The 18036-nt window shown below is 38.1% G+C and overlaps 1 protein-coding gene and 3 long non-coding RNA genes across 6 annotated transcripts in view; 2 read left to right on the top strand and 2 right to left on the bottom strand.

Moving 5' to 3' along the window:
• The window catches only part of LOC149588571 (uncharacterized), a 167776-nt gene that overhangs the window by 104394 nt on the left and 45346 nt on the right, over nucleotides 1–18036 (bottom strand). The gene's annotated exons all lie outside the window — the stretch shown is intronic.
• LOC149588567 (uncharacterized) overlaps nucleotides 94–18036 on the top strand; it is a 92312-nt gene continuing 74369 nt past the window's right edge. Inside the window, exon 1 of the long non-coding RNA XR_016379920.1 lies at nucleotides 94–175. This is a non-coding gene — a long non-coding RNA (uncharacterized LOC149588567). The remainder of the gene's footprint in view (nucleotides 176–18036) is intronic.
• LOC149588576 (uncharacterized) lies at nucleotides 7000–10416 on the top strand. Of its 2 annotated transcripts, XR_016379919.1 has the most exons (4): nucleotides 7000–7558; nucleotides 8730–8847; nucleotides 8912–8998; nucleotides 9068–10415. It is a non-coding gene; the product is annotated as an uncharacterized LOC149588576 (long non-coding RNA). The 2 variants fall into 2 exon arrangements; XR_016379918.1 differs by having other exon boundaries at nucleotides 8912–10416.
• cdi (serine/threonine kinase) overlaps nucleotides 11559–18036 on the bottom strand; it is a 44652-nt gene continuing 38174 nt past the window's right edge. For both annotated transcript variants that reach the window (XM_089862374.1, XM_089862375.1), the window contains 5 exons: nucleotides 14460–14609; nucleotides 14129–14380; nucleotides 13973–14059; nucleotides 13722–13878; nucleotides 11559–13638 (listed from right to left, as the gene is read on the bottom strand). In XM_089862374.1, the coding sequence (XP_089718500.1) occupies nucleotides 12080–13638; nucleotides 13722–13878; nucleotides 13973–14059; nucleotides 14129–14380; nucleotides 14460–14609 (2205 nt within the window). In that variant the 3' untranslated portion in view covers nucleotides 11559–12079. The remainder of the gene's footprint in view (nucleotides 13639–13721; nucleotides 13879–13972; nucleotides 14060–14128; nucleotides 14381–14459; nucleotides 14610–18036) is intronic.

Raw genomic sequence — 18036 nt, 5'->3', positions numbered from 1 at the left:
TCAGCTTGCATCCTCGGGAAGAACGATCAGCGAAATGGCGGAACGATCAAGATTCAACTTCAAAAGCCGGGGTCACGATCGGCTGAACGAAAAAGGTTTTTCCAAGCGACTTTCCTCGACGGCTTGCGGGAACGAATGAACTGCATGACCCGTATCGATCATCTGAGCGGGAGAGGTTTTTCCAAGAGACTTTCCTCGACGGCTTCCAGGCATCAAATGAGCCGGCTGACTCGGAACGATCAACTAAGTAAATTTCCAACGTTGCGGTGGCGCTAAAAGCTCATATGCGCGGACTCGGGTGCGCCATATCCCAGGCATGAAATTCAAATAGCTGAACACCGCTAGGCCTACTAAATGAATGAACGCTAAGCCTAAATGAATGAAGGCTAGGTAAACTGAATGGACAATCATTACCTATTACCATTAACATCTGTCGTGACGTCACAAGTCAATTACCTCGTTGACGTCATAGCTGACGTCACCGGATATGACGTCATAGGTGACGTCACCGGATATGACGTCATGATACGTCACCGGATATGACGTCATTGATCACGTCATTGGATTTGACGTCATTGGTCACGTCACCAGATATGACGTCATAGCAAAAATTTACCATGCTTTAGATGTCAGTAAATGCGTAACTACGTACACAGCGCCCCTAGCGGCAATTTATGAACTATCTATTGCTTACACGAATGTCTAGCAGAATTTTATCATGTTTTAGATGTCAGTAAATACGTAACTACGTATACAGCGCCCCTAGCGGCAATTTATGAACTATCTATTTCTTACACGAATGTCTAGCAGAATTTTATCATCTTTTAGATGTCAGTAAATACGTAACTACGTATACAGCGCCCCTAGCGGCAATTTATGAACTATCTATTGCTTACACGAATGTCTAGCAGAATTTTATCATGTTTTAGATGTCAGTAAATACGTAACTACGTATACAGCGCCCCTAGTGGCAAATGTGTTAATGCTTAATTATCCGTTAATATTAATAATAATAATAACCCATAGCCCCTAAGTAACCCCAAATCCCTATCCCGTTTAAAATCACTAACGAGTTTTTAGTGAGTAGCCCCTCGATAATTACTCGTAATCCAGACGCAACCTTTAATCCGTTCACTCCCTCACACATAAGCAAACACAGTTATGTAACCAGCACTAGTTAAAGCATTAGTTTGTTTGTTTTACGTGGCTGCTACGACACGCTTCAGTGCAATCAAGAAGTTATATCAGTATCTCAGAGAGAAGGTATAAGATGCCTTTGTACTCGCGCGCCATAGTCCCAGTCCCCCTTTCAAAATACAAGGGGGGACGTAAAAGGAGGCGCCGGGCTATTTCGCCTCTCCTCAGTCGGAAAATAAGTAATTTTCGTCACTCGCGTCGTCGCGCTGACGTGGGTTTTCAAGAACCAATGAGATGCTGGTTGTAATTTAGAGGCGGCGGGGATTAACTCCGGACCTACGTTTGGACTGGAGATAAAGCTGGAAATCTGGCGAATTTATACCTTCTCTCTGAGATACTAGATATAACTTCTTGGTGCAATGCACTTCGAATAAAATCATTCATTATAACTTTGAAACTGTATTCAAAATATTCATACTCGACTGACGGCTCTACTATGTTGAGCAAGCACTTTAATCATACTCTAATTCAGAGGTATGAAGCAAGTTTCTATACCGTAGTGACTAACTATAATCAGTAAGCTTAAAAGTAAAATTAAATTTATCAGGCAGACTTATAAATATTAATTGAACGTTTTATTTCGAAATCTATTCCATTTGATACATTCGGAATTAATAAAACTTTGTAATTAAAATACTTTTCAAAAATGTGGTAATCATTCATTATAACTTTGGTTAAAGTCTTTTATTCTTTTTATTATTTGACGCCATAACTATAATTAATAAGCTTATAAATAGAAATAATTTTATCAAGTAATATTTTATAAATATTGATGCAAGCTTCGTTTAGCTTCGTTTAGCTTAGCTTAGCTTCGTTTAGCTTCGTTTAGCTTCGCTTAGCTTCGTTTAGCTTCGTTTAGCTTAGCTTAGCTTAGCTTCGTTTAGCTTCGTTTAGCTTCGTTTAGCTTCGTTTAGCTTCGTTTAGCTTAGCTTAGCTTCGTTTAGCTTCGTTTAGCTTAGTTTCGTTTAGCTTCGTTTAGCTTCGTTTAGCTTCGTTTAGCTTAGCTTAGCTTCGTTTAGCTTCGTTTAGCTTCGTTTAGCTTAGCTTCGTTTAGCTTCGTTTGGCTTCGTTTAGCTTCGTTTAGCTTAGCTTAGCTTCGTTTAGCTTAGCATAGCATAGCATAGCTTAGCTTAGCATAGCATAGCTTAGCTTAGCTTAGCTTAGCTTAGCATAGCTTAGCTTAGCTTAGCTTAGCATAGCTTAGCTTAGCTTAGCATAGCATAGCATAGCATAGCATAGCTTAGCTTAGCATAGCTTAGCTTAGCTTAGCATAGCTTAGCTTAGCATAGCTTAGCTTAGCTTAGCATAGCATAGCTTAGCATAGCATAGCATAGCATAGCTTAGCTTAGCATAGCATAGCATAGCTTAGCTTAGCATAGCTTAGCAAAGCATAGCTTAGCATAGCATAGCATAGCTTAGCTTAGCTTAGCTTAGAATAGTATAGCATAGCATAGCTTAGCATAGCTTAGCTTAGCTTAGCTTAGCATAGGTTAGCATAGCTTAGCATAGCATAGCTTAGCATAGCTTAGCTTAGCTTAGCTTAGCATAGCATAGTATAGCTTAGCTTAGCTTAGCCTAGCTTAGCTTAGCATAGCATAGCATAGCATAGCTTAGCTTAGCTTAGCTTAGCTTAGCATAGCCTAGCATAGCTTAACTTAGCTTAGCTTAGCTTAGCATAGCATAGCATAGCTTAGCTTAGCTTAGCTTAACATACCTTAGCATAGCTTAGCATAGCATAGCTTAGCTTAGCTTAGCATAGCTTAGCATAGCTTAGCTTAGCTTAGCATAGCTTAGCTTAGCATAGCATAGCATAGCTTAGCTTAGCTTAGCATAGCATAGCTTAGCTTAGCTTAGCATAGCATAGCTTAGCTTAGCTTAGCATAGCTTAGCATAGCTTAGCTTAGCTTAGCTTAGCATAGCTTAGCTTAGCTTAGCATAGCATAGCAAAGCATAGCTTAGCTTAGCTTAGCTTAGCTTAGCATAGCATAGCTTAGCTTAGCATAGCTTAGCTTACCTTAGCATAGCTTAGCTTAGCATAGCATAGCATAGCTTAGCTTAGCTTAGCTTAGCATAGCATAGCATAGCTTAGCTTAGCTTAGCTTAGCTTAGCATAGCATAGCTTAGCTTAGCATAGCATAGCATAGCATAGCTTAGCTTAGCTTAGCTTAGCATAGCTTAGCATAGCTTAGCATAGCTTAGCTTAGCTTAGCATAGCTTAGCTTAGCATAGCATAGCATAGCATAGCTTAGCTTAGCTTAGCATAGCTTAGCATAGCTTAGCATAGCATAGCTTAGCTTAGCTTAGCATAGCATAGCTTAGCTTAGCTTAGCTTAGCTTAGCTTAGCTTAGCTTAGCTTAGCTTAGCATAGCTTAGCTTAGCTTAGCATAGCATAGCTTAGCTTAGCATAGCATAGCTTAGCATAGCATAGCATAGCAAAGCATAGCTTAGCTTAGCTTAGCTTAGCATAGCTTAGCTTAGCTTAGCTTACCTTAGCATAGCTTAGCTTAGCATAGCATAGCTTAGCTTAGCTTAGCTTAGCTTAGCTTAGCATAGCATAGCTTAGCTTAGCATAGCATAGCTTAGCTTAGCTTAGCATGGCTTAGCTTAGCATAGCTTAGCTTAGCATACCTTAGCATACCTTAGCATAGCTTAGCTTAGCTTAGCATAGCTTAGCATAGCATAGCATAGCTTAGCTTAGCTTAGCATAGCTTAGCTTAGCATAGCATAGCATAGCTTAGCTTAGCTTAGCATAGCATAGCATAGCATAGCTTAGCTTAGCTTAGCATAGCTTAGCATAGCTTAGCATAGCTTAGCTTAGCTTAGCTTAGCTTAGCATAGCATAGTATAGCTTAGCTTAGCATAGCTTAGCTTAGCTTAGCATAGCATAGCTTAGCATAGCTTAGCATAGCTTAGCATAGCATAGCTTAGCATAGCATAGCATAGCATAGCATAGCATAGCTTAGCTTAGCATAGCTTAGCAAAGCATAGCTTAGCATAGCATAGCATAGCTTAGCATAGCATAGCTTAGCATAGCATAGCTTAGCATAGCATAGCTTAGCTTAGCATAGCATAGCATAGCATAGCTTAGCTTAGCTTAGCTTAGAATAGTATAGCATAGCATAGCTTAGCATAGCATAGCTTAGCATAGCTTAGCTTAGCTTAGCATAGCTTAGCATAGCTTAGCTTAGCTTAGCATAGCATAGTATAGCTTAGCTTAGCTTAGCCTAGCTTAGCTTAGCATAGCTTAGCTTAGCTTAGCTTAGCATAGCATAGCATAGCTTAGCTTAGCATAGCATAGCTTAGCATAGCTTAGCTTAGCCAGGGCCGTCGTCAGGGGGAGGGCCGGGTGGGCCAGGCCCTACCTACAATGTGTTTGGCCCTACCTAAAATATTTCCAAAACTCTTGGAAAATGCTTGTGGCCCTACCAGTAGTTTCATTGGCCCAACGCTCCTACCCCTAACCCCACCCGACTACGTTCATGACATTAGGATAAGCCCTTTAAATCCCATATAATTAAAACGAAATTTAAATAATTATCGTCATGGCATAGAAAAACGTTTTCGCCAAGCTTTGGCAAATTGGCACACTCTTCGTAGACGGTAGCGCAGATGATTCCAGTGTTGCCAATGTTTGAAAGTGGATTTCCCACTTCCATTTGAAAAATTTCCCATATTTCCCACACGCCCCCCAGCTAAAATATGGAAGAAAAGTTACAGTCACATTTATCTGGACTATGTTTTCCTACTAGGCTTTATATGAAATATCACTCCCCATGGCTTTGACAATATGTACAAATGCGCCAAAACGTTAATCGGTTAGTCGAACTAGTGCTTAATTTTTAAACCGCGTATTAGAGATATAGGTTTAACCAGATCAAACAATCAATGAACAAGTTTCATATACTTATTTTTGGTAATTTATTTTCTTCTTTTACATGTTATTGTTATGACTTGAGTAATTTTAATTTATAGTTGTTAGACCCTACTATTAATTTGTTTTAAGACCTCGTTGACATTGTCTCTTCCCTCGCTTAATTTTTAATAAATAGTACAACGTTTTTAAATTTCTTGTATAGACACGGTTTTAATACTAATCCACCCTATTCCCGATGAGTATACCAAGGCAGCTTATAGCACGATTTTAATTGAACAATCTGAGGCAAAATGATGCGTCGTGTTCTTCACAGTAGGAACTTTTAAGTTATTTTCTAATATGCTTCATCTTGAACCAGACTTTTCAGTTAAAAATCTTGCGTTAAGACTTGGCACTTGCATCGATAATAAAGTGCATTCGTCCGAAAATGTGCCCTGCCGCGGCCCTACCTAAAATTTGACCCTGGCGACGGCCCTGAGCTTAGCTTAGCTTAGCTTAGCATAGCTTAGCATAGCTTAGCATAGCATAGCTTAGCTTAGCTTAGCTTAGCTTAGCTTAGCATAGGTTAGCATAGCTTAGCATAGCTTAGCTTAGCTTAGCATACGTTAGCATAGCTTAGCATAGCATAGCTTAGCTTAGCTTAGCATACCTTAGCATAGCTTAGCATAGCATAGCTTAGCTTAGCTTAGCATAGCTTAGCTTAGCTTAGCATAGCTTAGCTTAGCATAGCATAGCATAGCTTATCATAGCATAGCATAGCTTAGCATAGCTTAGCTTAGCATAGCATAGCTTAGCTTAGCATAGCTTAGCTTAGCTTAGCATAGCATAGCATAGCTTACCTTAGCTTAGCTTAGCATAGCATAGCATAGCATAGCTTAACTTAGCTTAGCTTAGCTTAGCATACGTTAGCATAGCTTAGCATAGCATAGCTTAGCTTAGCTTAGCATAGCTTAGCTTAGCTTAGCATACCTTAGCATAGCATAGCTTAGCTTAGCTTAGCATAACTTAGCTTAGCTTAGCTTAGCATAGCTTAGCTTAGCATAGCATAGCATAGCTTATCATAGCATAGCTTAGCATAGCATAGCTTAGCTTAGCATAGCATAGCTTAGCTTAGCATAGCTTAGCTTAGCTTAGCATAGCATAGCATAGCTTACCTTAGCTTAGCATAGCATAGCATAGCTTAGCTTAGTTTAGCTTAGCATAGCATAGCTTAGCTTAGCTTAGCATACGTTAGCATAGCTTAGCATAGCATAGCTTAGCTTAGCTTGGCATAGCTTAGCTTAGCTTAGCATACCTTAGCATAGCTTAGCATAGCATAGCTTAGCTTAGCTTAGCATAGCTTAGCTTAGCTTAGCTTAGCTTAGCATAGCTTAGCTTAGCATAGCATAGCATAGCTTATCATAGCATAGCTTAGCTTAGCATAGCATAGCTTAGCTTAGCATAGCTTAGCTTAGCATAGCTTAGCTTAGCTTAGCATAGCATAGCATAGCTTACCTTAGCATAGCATAGCATAGCTTAGCTTAGCATAGCATAGCATAGCTTAGCTTAGCATAGCTTTGCATAGCTTTGCATAGCTTAGCATAGCATAGCATAGCTTAGCATAGCTTAGCTTAGCATAGCATAGCATAGCTTAGCTTAGCATAGCATAGCATAGCTTAGCTTAGCTTAGCTTAGCATAGCTTTGCATAGCTTTGCATAGCTTAGCATAGCATAGCATAGCTTAGCATAGCTTAGCTTAGCATAGCATAGCTTAGCATAGCTTAGCATAGCTTAGCATAGCTTAGCATAGCATAGCATAGCATAGCATAGCATAGCTTAGCTTAGCATAGCTTAGCAAAGCATAGCTTAGCAAAGCATAGCTTAGCATAGCATAGCATAGCTTAGCATAGCATAGCTTAGCATAGCTACATTAGTTTTTATTAAAAATATTAATAATGAAAATAATAAGAATAAGAATACTTTTATAAACGCGAAACTTCCGAGTGTTGAGTCCAGGTACTGAAAATAATAAGAAAATTTCAATTATTAACAAATTTTAATCGGCTTAGAATTTCCACTGTTTTTCCACGCTAATATCCTACGGTGGAAAACGAGGTTGTTAGGATGGAAAACCAGGGTGGCAACACGTAGCATTATGCTTTTGCGTCCAGATAGGAAGTGCGTAAAGTCACTGAGTGTTGAAAAATTGCGTAAATATTATTAACCATGTATAGATTAAGCATAAATAAGTGCAAGTGAACAATAGTAAAAAAAAAAACCCCACCCAACCTTGAATACAAAAATAACAGGATTAAAAACCTTGAGCTTTCAATTTCTAAAGCGACCAACCCTTAAAAGTAACCAAAAGCTTTGTTAAACTGTAATCCTGGAGAGGTTCTCTATCGAGCTAGCGAAAGAGGAACGTTCCCAAAACACGTCTATTTCTCCACAAAACGAGAAGAGTTTTTAAAGTACTAACTTGTGGCCCCGGATATTACACTTATAACGTAAGTAAATTTATTGAAATAAGGATTAAGGGTTCTAATTTTTTGTTAGAGTATGGAGGGGCTATTCACTCTGATTTTCTGTACTTCTTTTAATGGGTATTTACGGGTACCATGTTTTACCACTGTTAAAGGATGCACATCGAAGTACAGCACGATGTGGCTACTATTACGAGCCCAGCCCTTGGGTCGTCTTGTTATAACTTCGTATTAAATTATTTGTTTGGATAACCCAGAGTTGCTAAATAATTACCTCGGAACTAAGACCAATTAATAAACAAAAATAACTACCCAACCATTGTTTCAGTCCGGTGGATGGATTTAAAAATAAATTTGCTCTTCCAAGTAGCGCTTTTCTACACTGAGGTCAGAATGCGCGAGTGTTTAGCCCCTCGAAATTAGGCGAAATCAAGAAGAAATCCCGAAATTCCGTACGCTTTTTTTGGTATAGTCAGACCCCTCGTATATTGTACTTAACATAAACATTTATAGCTTAGAAAGAAATACCAATATGGCGGCAAGGAATAGAGTAACGCCGGAATTGCCAGGAATGCTTGAATCAATATCGAACATCTGCAATTATAATAAACTAGATGTTAACCGCGGCGTCGCTCGCGTGTAATAAGAACTTCCATCAAAATGATATAAAGAATGGGTAGATTTTACTGATTCGACTAATATTTTTGTAGCACTCCAGGAGCGAATGCACTCGGCGTTGCCCGTCAGCCCCTAGGGACATTTTTAATACTTCTTAGTAATTAGTTCTTCCATGATAGAACTAAACAGAAATATTCATTAATTTGCTTGAACCGGCAAATAATAATGCTTCAACACGAAAGATTTGATTAAACAAAATTTTCCAATAAATAAAAGTTAAACAAGATGGCCCAAGGGCTGGGCTCATAATAGTAGCCACATCGTACCATACTTAACAGGCGTACATAAAATTTATGTGAATAGCCCCTCGATGCGCTACCCTTAACATTGCTAAAATGATTACCCGTAAGGCCATTCTAAAAACGAGGTTTTAGCTTTAAAAATGCTAAACTGATTACACACAAATAACCCCTAATAGAATTACAGAAAGTTTTAGTGATTATCCCCTCGATGATCGAGTTACTTTTAACAGTGCTAAAATGATTACGTACTTAACGTTCAATTAATACACGTACAGAAACTTTTAGTTTACAACTTACACCTTCGCATACTTATCGCATCTTATAAATTTCTAACATGAACTTATTGCCAGAAGCGTTTGAAAGAGAAAGAATTCTGCAAAACACCCAATAATTGTAATACCCCGGTGCCTTAAGACCATTCTAAAAATAACATCAGTATATATTTTCTTTTGCCTAGATTCTAAATTCCCCTCGATTTCTTTGAATATTGAAATAGGGGAGCGGTATTGAAAGCGTGAAATCGTAATGTCGACGGCGACGACGGGTGAGAGGAATTTTAAAGGGAGAGTATATAGCTTAACCTTACTATCATAATTCCCTTCCTTATAAGTAGACGAACGAAAAATATCACTCACTACAATTCTCTCCCTTTCACTTTCCCTTCAATGACGAACGAAAACTTTTATACAGCCAAAGGCGGGTATTCTGGCAAGACGGGGACAACAACAACAGGGCAGGTCAAACTAAGAGCCTGAATTGAGAATATGTAAATCGAGTCCATGGTCTTACCTTTTATGATGGCGGCATGAGGAGGGGGGGGGGATGAAGAGAAACGTCCAAACCGCGGTCCCCATCTTTTTAGATGGTTACTAAAAGAACGTGTAAGGGATCAAAATTAAACACTTTCACCCGTCTTTTCACAAACTAATTAAAGAAATGCATTTTTTTTTAAATTAATTTTTGGGACTCTTTTACGAAGTTCTCTACCGTTTTAAGCTTTTTGCCTTTGATTGAGCTTTGGGATTATATTGTCTAGAAGTGTTTTTTTATAAGCTTCAAAAAAAAAGAGAGGAGGGGCACACTTTATAGGTTTCGACACTGTCATCGAAAACATTAGACTAATCGATCGCTTGAGATTCAGATTTAGAAAATGTGCGAAAGAAACGAAACCATTTCAATCGGCATCCGACTCATCCTCACTAAAGCATAAGTTTATAAGATATGTTCCATAAGTGTGTCACTCGTTAATGAGAGCTTGTCATGAAGTGACGTAGGTGAAACGTCATAGATTCTCGTAAAGCGACGCCTAGTGAGGCGCTGTCAAAGGCTTAGTACAGACTAAAGAGGAGGATGGACTGCAAAACCGAGTGTAGTCAATTCTCGCTTGTCGTTCTTGAACTAGCTCTCATTAAGCCTCTAACATTACGAAGTATGGGTAGTGACATACTTATGGAACATATCTTATAAACTTATGCTAAAGATAATGGCGAATATTAAACACAGACATAGAGATTTTAAGCTGACACTACGCGTACGTACCTGAGTTCCGCAGTGAGCTGGTCTGTTTATTTTGAATGCGCTGTTTATATTGGCTACACGTAGGCGTAAATAGGAGATAATTGCTTAAATTTTCTACTATTCAAGCCATGATGGAATAACAATTTTGGTAAATTATTGTAATGGTGGATTGGAATGTTGCGTTTCTTCTTCTATAACGTAAGAGAGCCAATCGGCTTCTTACTGACTTCGTAACAAAATCAATGTTAAATGTGACGTCACGCGTGGAAGAACCCCTCCCTCCCCCTAGTCACAAATTTAGAAACCCCCTCCCTCCCCATAAGAGTGTAACGTAGTTTATTTTATGGACGGTCCCAAATACAATTTTGAACTAAAATTTCGTTCACATAAGTAAATGTCAAAACCCATTGTTTTTTTGAGTTAAAACAACATAAAGTTCAAAATAAAACAAAAATCTGGTTTCTTATAAGGAGTTTATTGAAATAATACAAAGCTAATTTTCAATTCAACTTTAAATATAAGCGCAATTAATTAAATAATAAAAAGATTCCCAATATTCGCGTATAGAGAAATCTTTTGTACTGGTTACATAAACGAAACTCAAATTAATATATCGCGGTTTGGCGTTAATTAATTATTCTTTTGGTTGAAATATACGTACTGTACCTTCGCTAAGCTTATAAAGAGGACTAGATTCCTGGACGATTTTTTGTTTATTTGTTATTTATTAATTTTTTACTTACAATTTTATGTTAATTTCTTCACGATAATAAAAAACATTTCAAGCTTAAAAATTCTAGAAATCCTTGTAAATGTATAAACACCTACAAACGATTTGGCGCTGAAATGTACTAGGCCTACTTTTACTTCCCATAAAATTTCATCTTTCAATGATAAAATGTTTTATTGTAGTTATCTTATAGGGGTTTTTATTTTTCGAATTTTTCATAATAGCGTGTAAAACATTGTCATTTCAACCTAAGGTACATACATCATCTCTTTCCAAATATTTGTTTTTTATTTTTGGTGTATATATTAGATTATTATTACATATGTTTCTTTTACTTTTATTAAGAGACGATCGAGTTTCGAACTTTCGAACTTTCGACAAAAATGAGTTTTTTAAAATCTTTTATATTATTTGGCTCTTTAGCTTACGAGTAAAATATAACTGAAATATTTAGGGATAATTTTCTCATGTACAATCATTAAATTTACACAGCCATTAATATTTGTACAGTTTATAGGGAGGATGAAAAGCAAAATAAATCACGTGATTCAATTTTTATCCAATCCGCGTAACAGGGGAAATACAGTCTTAGTTTAACTAATATTTCACGGATAATTTGAAATTTGCACCTCCGACCAATCGCGTAATGCCCCGCCTTCTTGTCAACAAAATTCCCGTCCCTGAAGGCGGGGCCTTACGCGATTGGTCAGAGGTGCAAATTTAAAATTATCGAAGGGATCTCGAACTTATTTCAGTTTTTAACTCATTCGGAGTTGGTTTATTCGGGCCTTACGCGATTGGTCAAAGGCGCTAGTTGGTTTATTCCTTAATTTTCCTTTTCACTCTCCTTTTAATGCTGGTTTTTTGAAAAGACTTAATTAGTCCGTAGTTAATTAAAACTAAGAATTGAAATAAAGATTTTAACTGAAAGAGCTAACTATAGTTAGGCCTAATGGTATTGCAACGAGCAACGTTAGAAAATACTATAGGCCAGGCGGGAAAATTCATTTTCTTAAGATATATTACGGTCAAGATGATTTGTGGGCAAAAAAATTAAGGAAAGAAAGCTGCCAAATATTAATAATAATTAAATTAACCTATGGATTACCTTAAGTTTTTCTGATATTCTTCATATTGAAAGCCTACTTTACTAAACTGTACAATCTTATTGGCATTGCCAAGAATTTCAGGGGGCAAAAAAATAATATTGTCCAGATGAAGCAAAATGATGGTCCCATAAGCTATAGCTTTTGTCGAGTTACGCTACCCAGAGTCCAGACTGGCTTATAAGACCTAAAATTCCGCCATTTTTAGTTAATTAATTCCAACACGCGTTCAAAGCGACAAAAATAAAAGACTGGCGTAAATAAAAAGAAATCAACAACCACTCATAGTTTTAAGGATTTTGTTGTTCCTGCCAGTAGTTCCAATTCTGTGGTTACCTTTGACCACCATTGGACAATTGTCCGTCGTTTTATTGACGCCATTGCGTACAATTTTGGCAGGTTTAGAGGACAGAGTACCGGTGGCAGTCTCGAGCGAGTCCGCGGTGGACAGAGTGACGCTTTCTTGACTAGATTCGTGAGGAGGAAAACCGTATAATGGATTGGCGACGATAGTTTGGTGAATCAAGCCCGGAGGAGAGTCGATAGACGACGCCGCTTTGCTGTTATTGCCATTTGTTCGATTTGATTCCAAGTTCGACGTGACGGAGACTGGTTTATTCGCGTGGCATAGAGTTAGATCGGATGGTTCGGAGGAATCATTTTCGGCACTGTGCCACGAGGAACACATTGATGACAAATTGGCGGAGCTGCCAACAATTCCCGGGTCCGAAGGAAAAACCCGGCTGCGAAAAGGCAGGTACGAAGGGAGAGAGGAAGTGATACCGCAACAGCAACCCGAATCGTCCGAATGATAAGACGAAGGCCTTTTTCTACCCGTTAATCCAGTCGTTAGACTAGGTTCATTTTCTTCGTAACACGCGGTCGAGTCCTTTTCAACACCGCGACATTCCGAAGCTTCGTCTAAATTGTCTTCGTAATCTTCCTCGTTTTTGGGAGAGTCCTCGTTCCAGGACGTATTCGCGTCGGAATCAACCGCGTTGCAATCGTATCCTCTTTCTCCGACACTAAAAAATCCCGATTCTCGCGAAAGTCTACGATCCCTCAATGACGCTGGGGATGTTGAAACGACGAAGGTTTCCACGACTAGTCCATTTTTCACGTCAAGACCACTATCCCGGTTACTAGGTAACCTTCTGGATACGCCCTTAAATCCGGGTATTTCGAGAGTGTCCCCGGACGTTTTCTTCCAGTTTGTACCACTCTCATTGCCCTCCATCTGGTTGTCTTCGTCTTCTTCGTCCATTTTCTCGTCTTCCTCCAAAGGCAGTGGCGAAAGCGAGGCGGATGGAGATGAAGAAGCTAAAGTAGACGGAGGTTCGGGAGACAACGACCTTGGGCTAAGAGCGGATGTCTCCGATAGATTGTCGGACTTATTGCTGTGCATTCGAACCAAGGTCCTGCGCAAAAGCGCGGGTGAAGCGGGGAGAGAGTGGCAAGAGTGACGCCGGAAGGCGTTCGACTGATGGTTGTTGTGACCCGCGACTAGCTCTCCGCAAGCGCATTCGTCGGGAGTCGCTGGAGTTCCGGGTGGAGTCGGAGCCCCTCCGGGTGAAAGCAGGTCGAAAGGGTGGGATGTAGACGATTCTTCACTCTCGTCAACGATTTTCCTCGTACCTCTTAACTGGTCCACGGATTCGAATGGCATTTTGGTTGTAGAATTTGAATGGTTTTTGGGACGGCCGCAATCAGTATCGGATTTTGGATGGAGACAAGCGTCCGAATCGGGTGGGCAATGTTGAAAACCGCCATAATCTTGAATGGGGCTTCGTTCTTTCCCATAGTCTTCCGACCAGGGTCTGCGATTCGAAACTGTAAAGATAAAGAGTTTAACCCGCGTTGGTGCGTAGTTAAAAAATAAATATCCTTAATAATTCCTAAAAAATGATTCGTACATATTGCGCGGACGCTATCAATGCTGTCCTTTTCTTCGCCAATTGTATTAAGACAAAGCTGCTTCATTGGCGGCGAACAAAGCAAGGTCGAACCACTAAGCATGTGCTCCATTTGAGCAACGATGCTCTTGAACCATGGCCGGTAGTCTGGATTAACCTGTATTTAAATAAGAATTAAAATTTATTAATACCTACCAATGCTTCAAGAATTTCAACGTTAAGTTAACTACGTAGGGATTTAATTTAATCACCTGACAACAGATTTTAGCCATGCTCATTAAATCAGTAGGGCAATCGGGGCACATTTTCCGAAAAGCCTCAATGTCCACGCCAAAATCCTGAAGATACGTAAAAGACACTTAAGTCAAAATAGGCCTTAACCGTTTCAAGAAGACCAAGGAACGTACCACGTCCCTCCTTGGCAAATAATCGGGATCCGCTTCGATTCGACCAATTATTTCGCACAATATAATACCGAATGAGAAGACATCCGCTTTTTCGTTATACCATTCGCCTCTGAGACATTCGGGAGCCATCCAATAGGGAGAACCTACAATGGGCAAACGCGTCCTTTCTCTGGGATCAGGAATCCCTTCTGCCAATCCGAAATCACCAACAACGGCCATCATTTCGTCACCTTCTCTCTTAATTAAGACATTCTGAACGAAATGGTAATGGTAATTCGATCAGCAAATTGTATTTAGATAAAGGTACGCTTTAGCTAGTCCTTTCAATTACTTTGGAAGTAAGATCCCGGTGAAATACGCCTCGAGAGTGAAGATAACACATGCCTCTAGCTATGTCCAAACATAGTTTAATTCGCAATGACCAAGGAAGGTCTTCTTTCTTATTTTGAAGTAACTGTTCCAGACTTCCACCATTTATGTACTAAAATTAGAATCAATTCCCAACGCCCAAGGTTATTATTTATAATTTAATATTAAAATTTCGAGATACTTCATCATTTGGGCAATTTTTAAAAGGAAGTTATTATAATAGGCGTTAAGTACAAATTGAATAAATTAAAAATTAAGAAAAGAAAAAGGTAAGCTTATTCGAACCACGATTTTTCGTGTATTTAGTATTTTTAACGCCAAAAATTACAAATACGATGGTACAATACGCGGATCACGAACAAGAATGTAAGAGATCATCCTTGGAATTATAATAAGTCACTCGTGGCTATGTTTTAATTACGAGAGGATACTTGTACCGCGCGCGAGACTTATTTATTTCCTTAGAAACGTTCCGGTAATCGCGTTAAATTCTACAACAACCTTGGCTATTAATGTATTTAAAAAGTTTATTTTCATGGCAATGTGCCGGTGACTTCACTGTCAAAAAGCTACAAAAAAACTATCCTAAACCAACTTTCACCGGCTGCATGGAACCACGTGTATTAATAACTTTAATTTCAATTAATTTAAATTACCTAGGCCTATATACCTACAGGAATAAAATAACTCTGACCTTAACAACCAAATTAACTGAAAAAATTCCAATAATTTCAAATTATTCTCTACGCTGGTTTTATCTGATCTCCTAAAGCAATAGAGCGTTTCCAATTTTGTTTTTTTTTTCTTAAACTTCTCAAAAAAGAATTTTGTTCAATCTTAAGAGTTCATTTGGCAAAATTTTTAGCTATTTTCTAAGTGAACCATGTTAAAAGGTAGTACCGCTGTATCTTTTATAAATCTTGTAAAAGGAACCACCGAAAAAACGAGGGCCGGTAATAAAAACTTCGTTGCTACAGGGCAATATATATTCTCAAAAATCGGATCAACTTCGAGTCGTGAATTTTTAATTAGATTTTTTTTACACTTAATCCGGTGCGAGTTAATATTGCGCCCATAGGGAGGGATGAAAGGGGGGGGGGTATATATATTAGTAACCCTGATTTTTTCAATACCTGTCAAAAGTAAGAAATAGTTGTATAATGACGAAATACCCCTTTTTAACTTGATCCGATTACTCATTTAATTTTTAATTTTGATTCGTTAATTCAACATTCTGTTTTAGAAAGTAATATCTGTTTATTATAAAAAGAAAACCTGATTTTTAAAAAGGGATTGGTGCAATACCTGTTTTAAAGATTTAAATATTTTGACAGCGTGTTTTCGGTAAGATTGTGATTAAACTTTAAACATAAATTATATTGTTTCAATTTTTAAACATTTTTATAAAGTTAATCACGATTTAAAATAATTCCTCCAATCATTAGGTAACCTAATTTTACTCCTTAAATAAAATAAATAAAAGTCCGTCAAATTAAGTGCAACACTCGAAAAACCTTTAAAAATAAAAACATTTACTCTCAAATCATTCCTAGAAGCCTGTTTCTAAGCCTAATCAGATTGCCCTATATTTTTACAAGTTGAAGCAACATTGCAAAGACGTATCAAATTTAGAGGGGGTTCTCCTTTAAAAGCGTTATGGACATTCGATACGATAAAAACACGAAGTTATCAAGTCCATTCAAATGTTTATGTAATTTAATAACTTGGAACAGGAATGCATACAGTTAATTGGAATTATTGCGTAGCTCCATTTTCACTCAAACGTCTCTAGGCGGATTTTGTTCGAAGAGCTAGACAATTTTAACTTGGCGCAGTGCACCTTGCGCGCGTGCCTGAGCTAGCGTTGCTACCAACCAATGAAACGACAGAAAGACGCCATCAGAATTATGCAAAGTGACGGATTGTAACTTTTCCAGCACGGCATCCGCGTATAAATAAAGCTATCTCAGTTGTGACGTCAATGCCTAGGTAAAACGTCACTGGCTTATTTAGCTTCGGCAGTGGGCGGCCATGTTTGGTATCTTTTTGGTTCTATGGGCAAACAGAATAGGTGACGTCACACTAAGGCTTCTGAGATAGCCCTATTCCAATTAGCTGTATGTATCCAAGAAGTGATATCTAGTTTACTAGGGAGAAGGTATAAATTCGCCACATTTCCAGCTTTATCTCCAGTCCAAACGTAGCCTGTCCGGAGTTAATCCCCGCCGCCTCTAAATTACAACCAGCATCTCATTGGTTCTTGAAAACTCACGTCAGCGCGGCAACGCGAATGACGAAAATTACAGCCCGGTCTTCTTTTACGTCCCCCCTTGTATTTTGAAAGGGGACTGCAGGACTATGGCGCGCGAATACTTAGGCATCTTATACCTTCTCCCTAATAAAATAGATATCCCTTCTTGGTGTATCCTAGCTACTTGGATGAATGATAACTTCGTACCAACCAACTTTCGGACTGGATAATGGGCAGTAATGGAAAAGATTATAAGGTAAACAAAAAACCTCAAGTTTCTTTAAAATGATGTTAAAATACTTAAAAAGATGTGGTGGTTGTGGGGAATGGAAAAAAGAGCCCTAATTTTAAAAATCGTGAAGAGAAACTACGATGGAGATGAAGTTCCAGTGAAGAAAAGAAATCCGGAAAAAGGGGAAGAATTTTGTTATTAACTCTTATCAAAAAAGGGGCTCTTACGATTTGATTTTAACCAGAATACATAAGACTATCAAAACGGTTCACTGAACCTCCTCGATCCTTTGCTGCCATTGTTATACCCCGGGTTTTCTTAATGAATATAATCTCCTTAAAAAATATTAAAAAATTATAAAGAAAACGGGGAATCTATTATTAAATCCACTATTGATTATTTCATAAGTTCATAAGACATGTTCCATCCATAAGTTTGTTAATCTCTGGTAACTTAGAAACTGGAGCTTGTAATTTTGAAGTGAATGAGGTAGGTCATAGATTAGAGATAAAGCGACATACGCCTGGTTTTGGCGCTGTCTGTCAAAGGCTTAGTAATGCAGACTAAATAGGACCTAGATGGAAGTCCTGCAAAACTAATTAACCATGATCCGAGTGTAGTGTACTTCAATTCTCGCTTGTCGTTCTGCTAAAACTAGCTCGAGCTGTAAAGTAAGTCTCTAAAATTACGAAGTATAGGTAGTGTCATACTTATGCTAGGAACATACCTTATAAACTTATGATTATTTTAAAATAAGAATTTTATAAGAAAATTAAAAATAATACAGCATCTAAAATAAAATAATAATAATAATAATAATAATAATAATAAAAACTAGCCGTGAAGGAAAGAAGAAATGAAAGCATCTGAAAAAAATATTATTCCAATTTTCCTTCATTTTCATAAAAAAATTATTTATAAAGAACTTAAAATGAAAACCGAAACTAACTCGAAATGATTTCTCTCTTCACTGACGTTTGAGATCGAATTTCTATTATAGGGCAAATAAAACCGCGTGCAAAAAGAAATTCACGCGCCCGATTTTAAGTATTCGTA

This window comes from Phalangium opilio, unplaced genomic scaffold, assembly GCF_054372755.1.
Source record: "Phalangium opilio isolate 3A_F unplaced genomic scaffold, DU_Popi_V2 ptg000540l_1, whole genome shotgun sequence".
Taxonomy (NCBI): domain Eukaryota; kingdom Metazoa; phylum Arthropoda; class Arachnida; order Opiliones; family Phalangiidae; genus Phalangium; species Phalangium opilio.
Note: the sequence above shows the minus strand (reverse complement) of the source record. Positions and strands in the feature narration are given on the sequence as shown.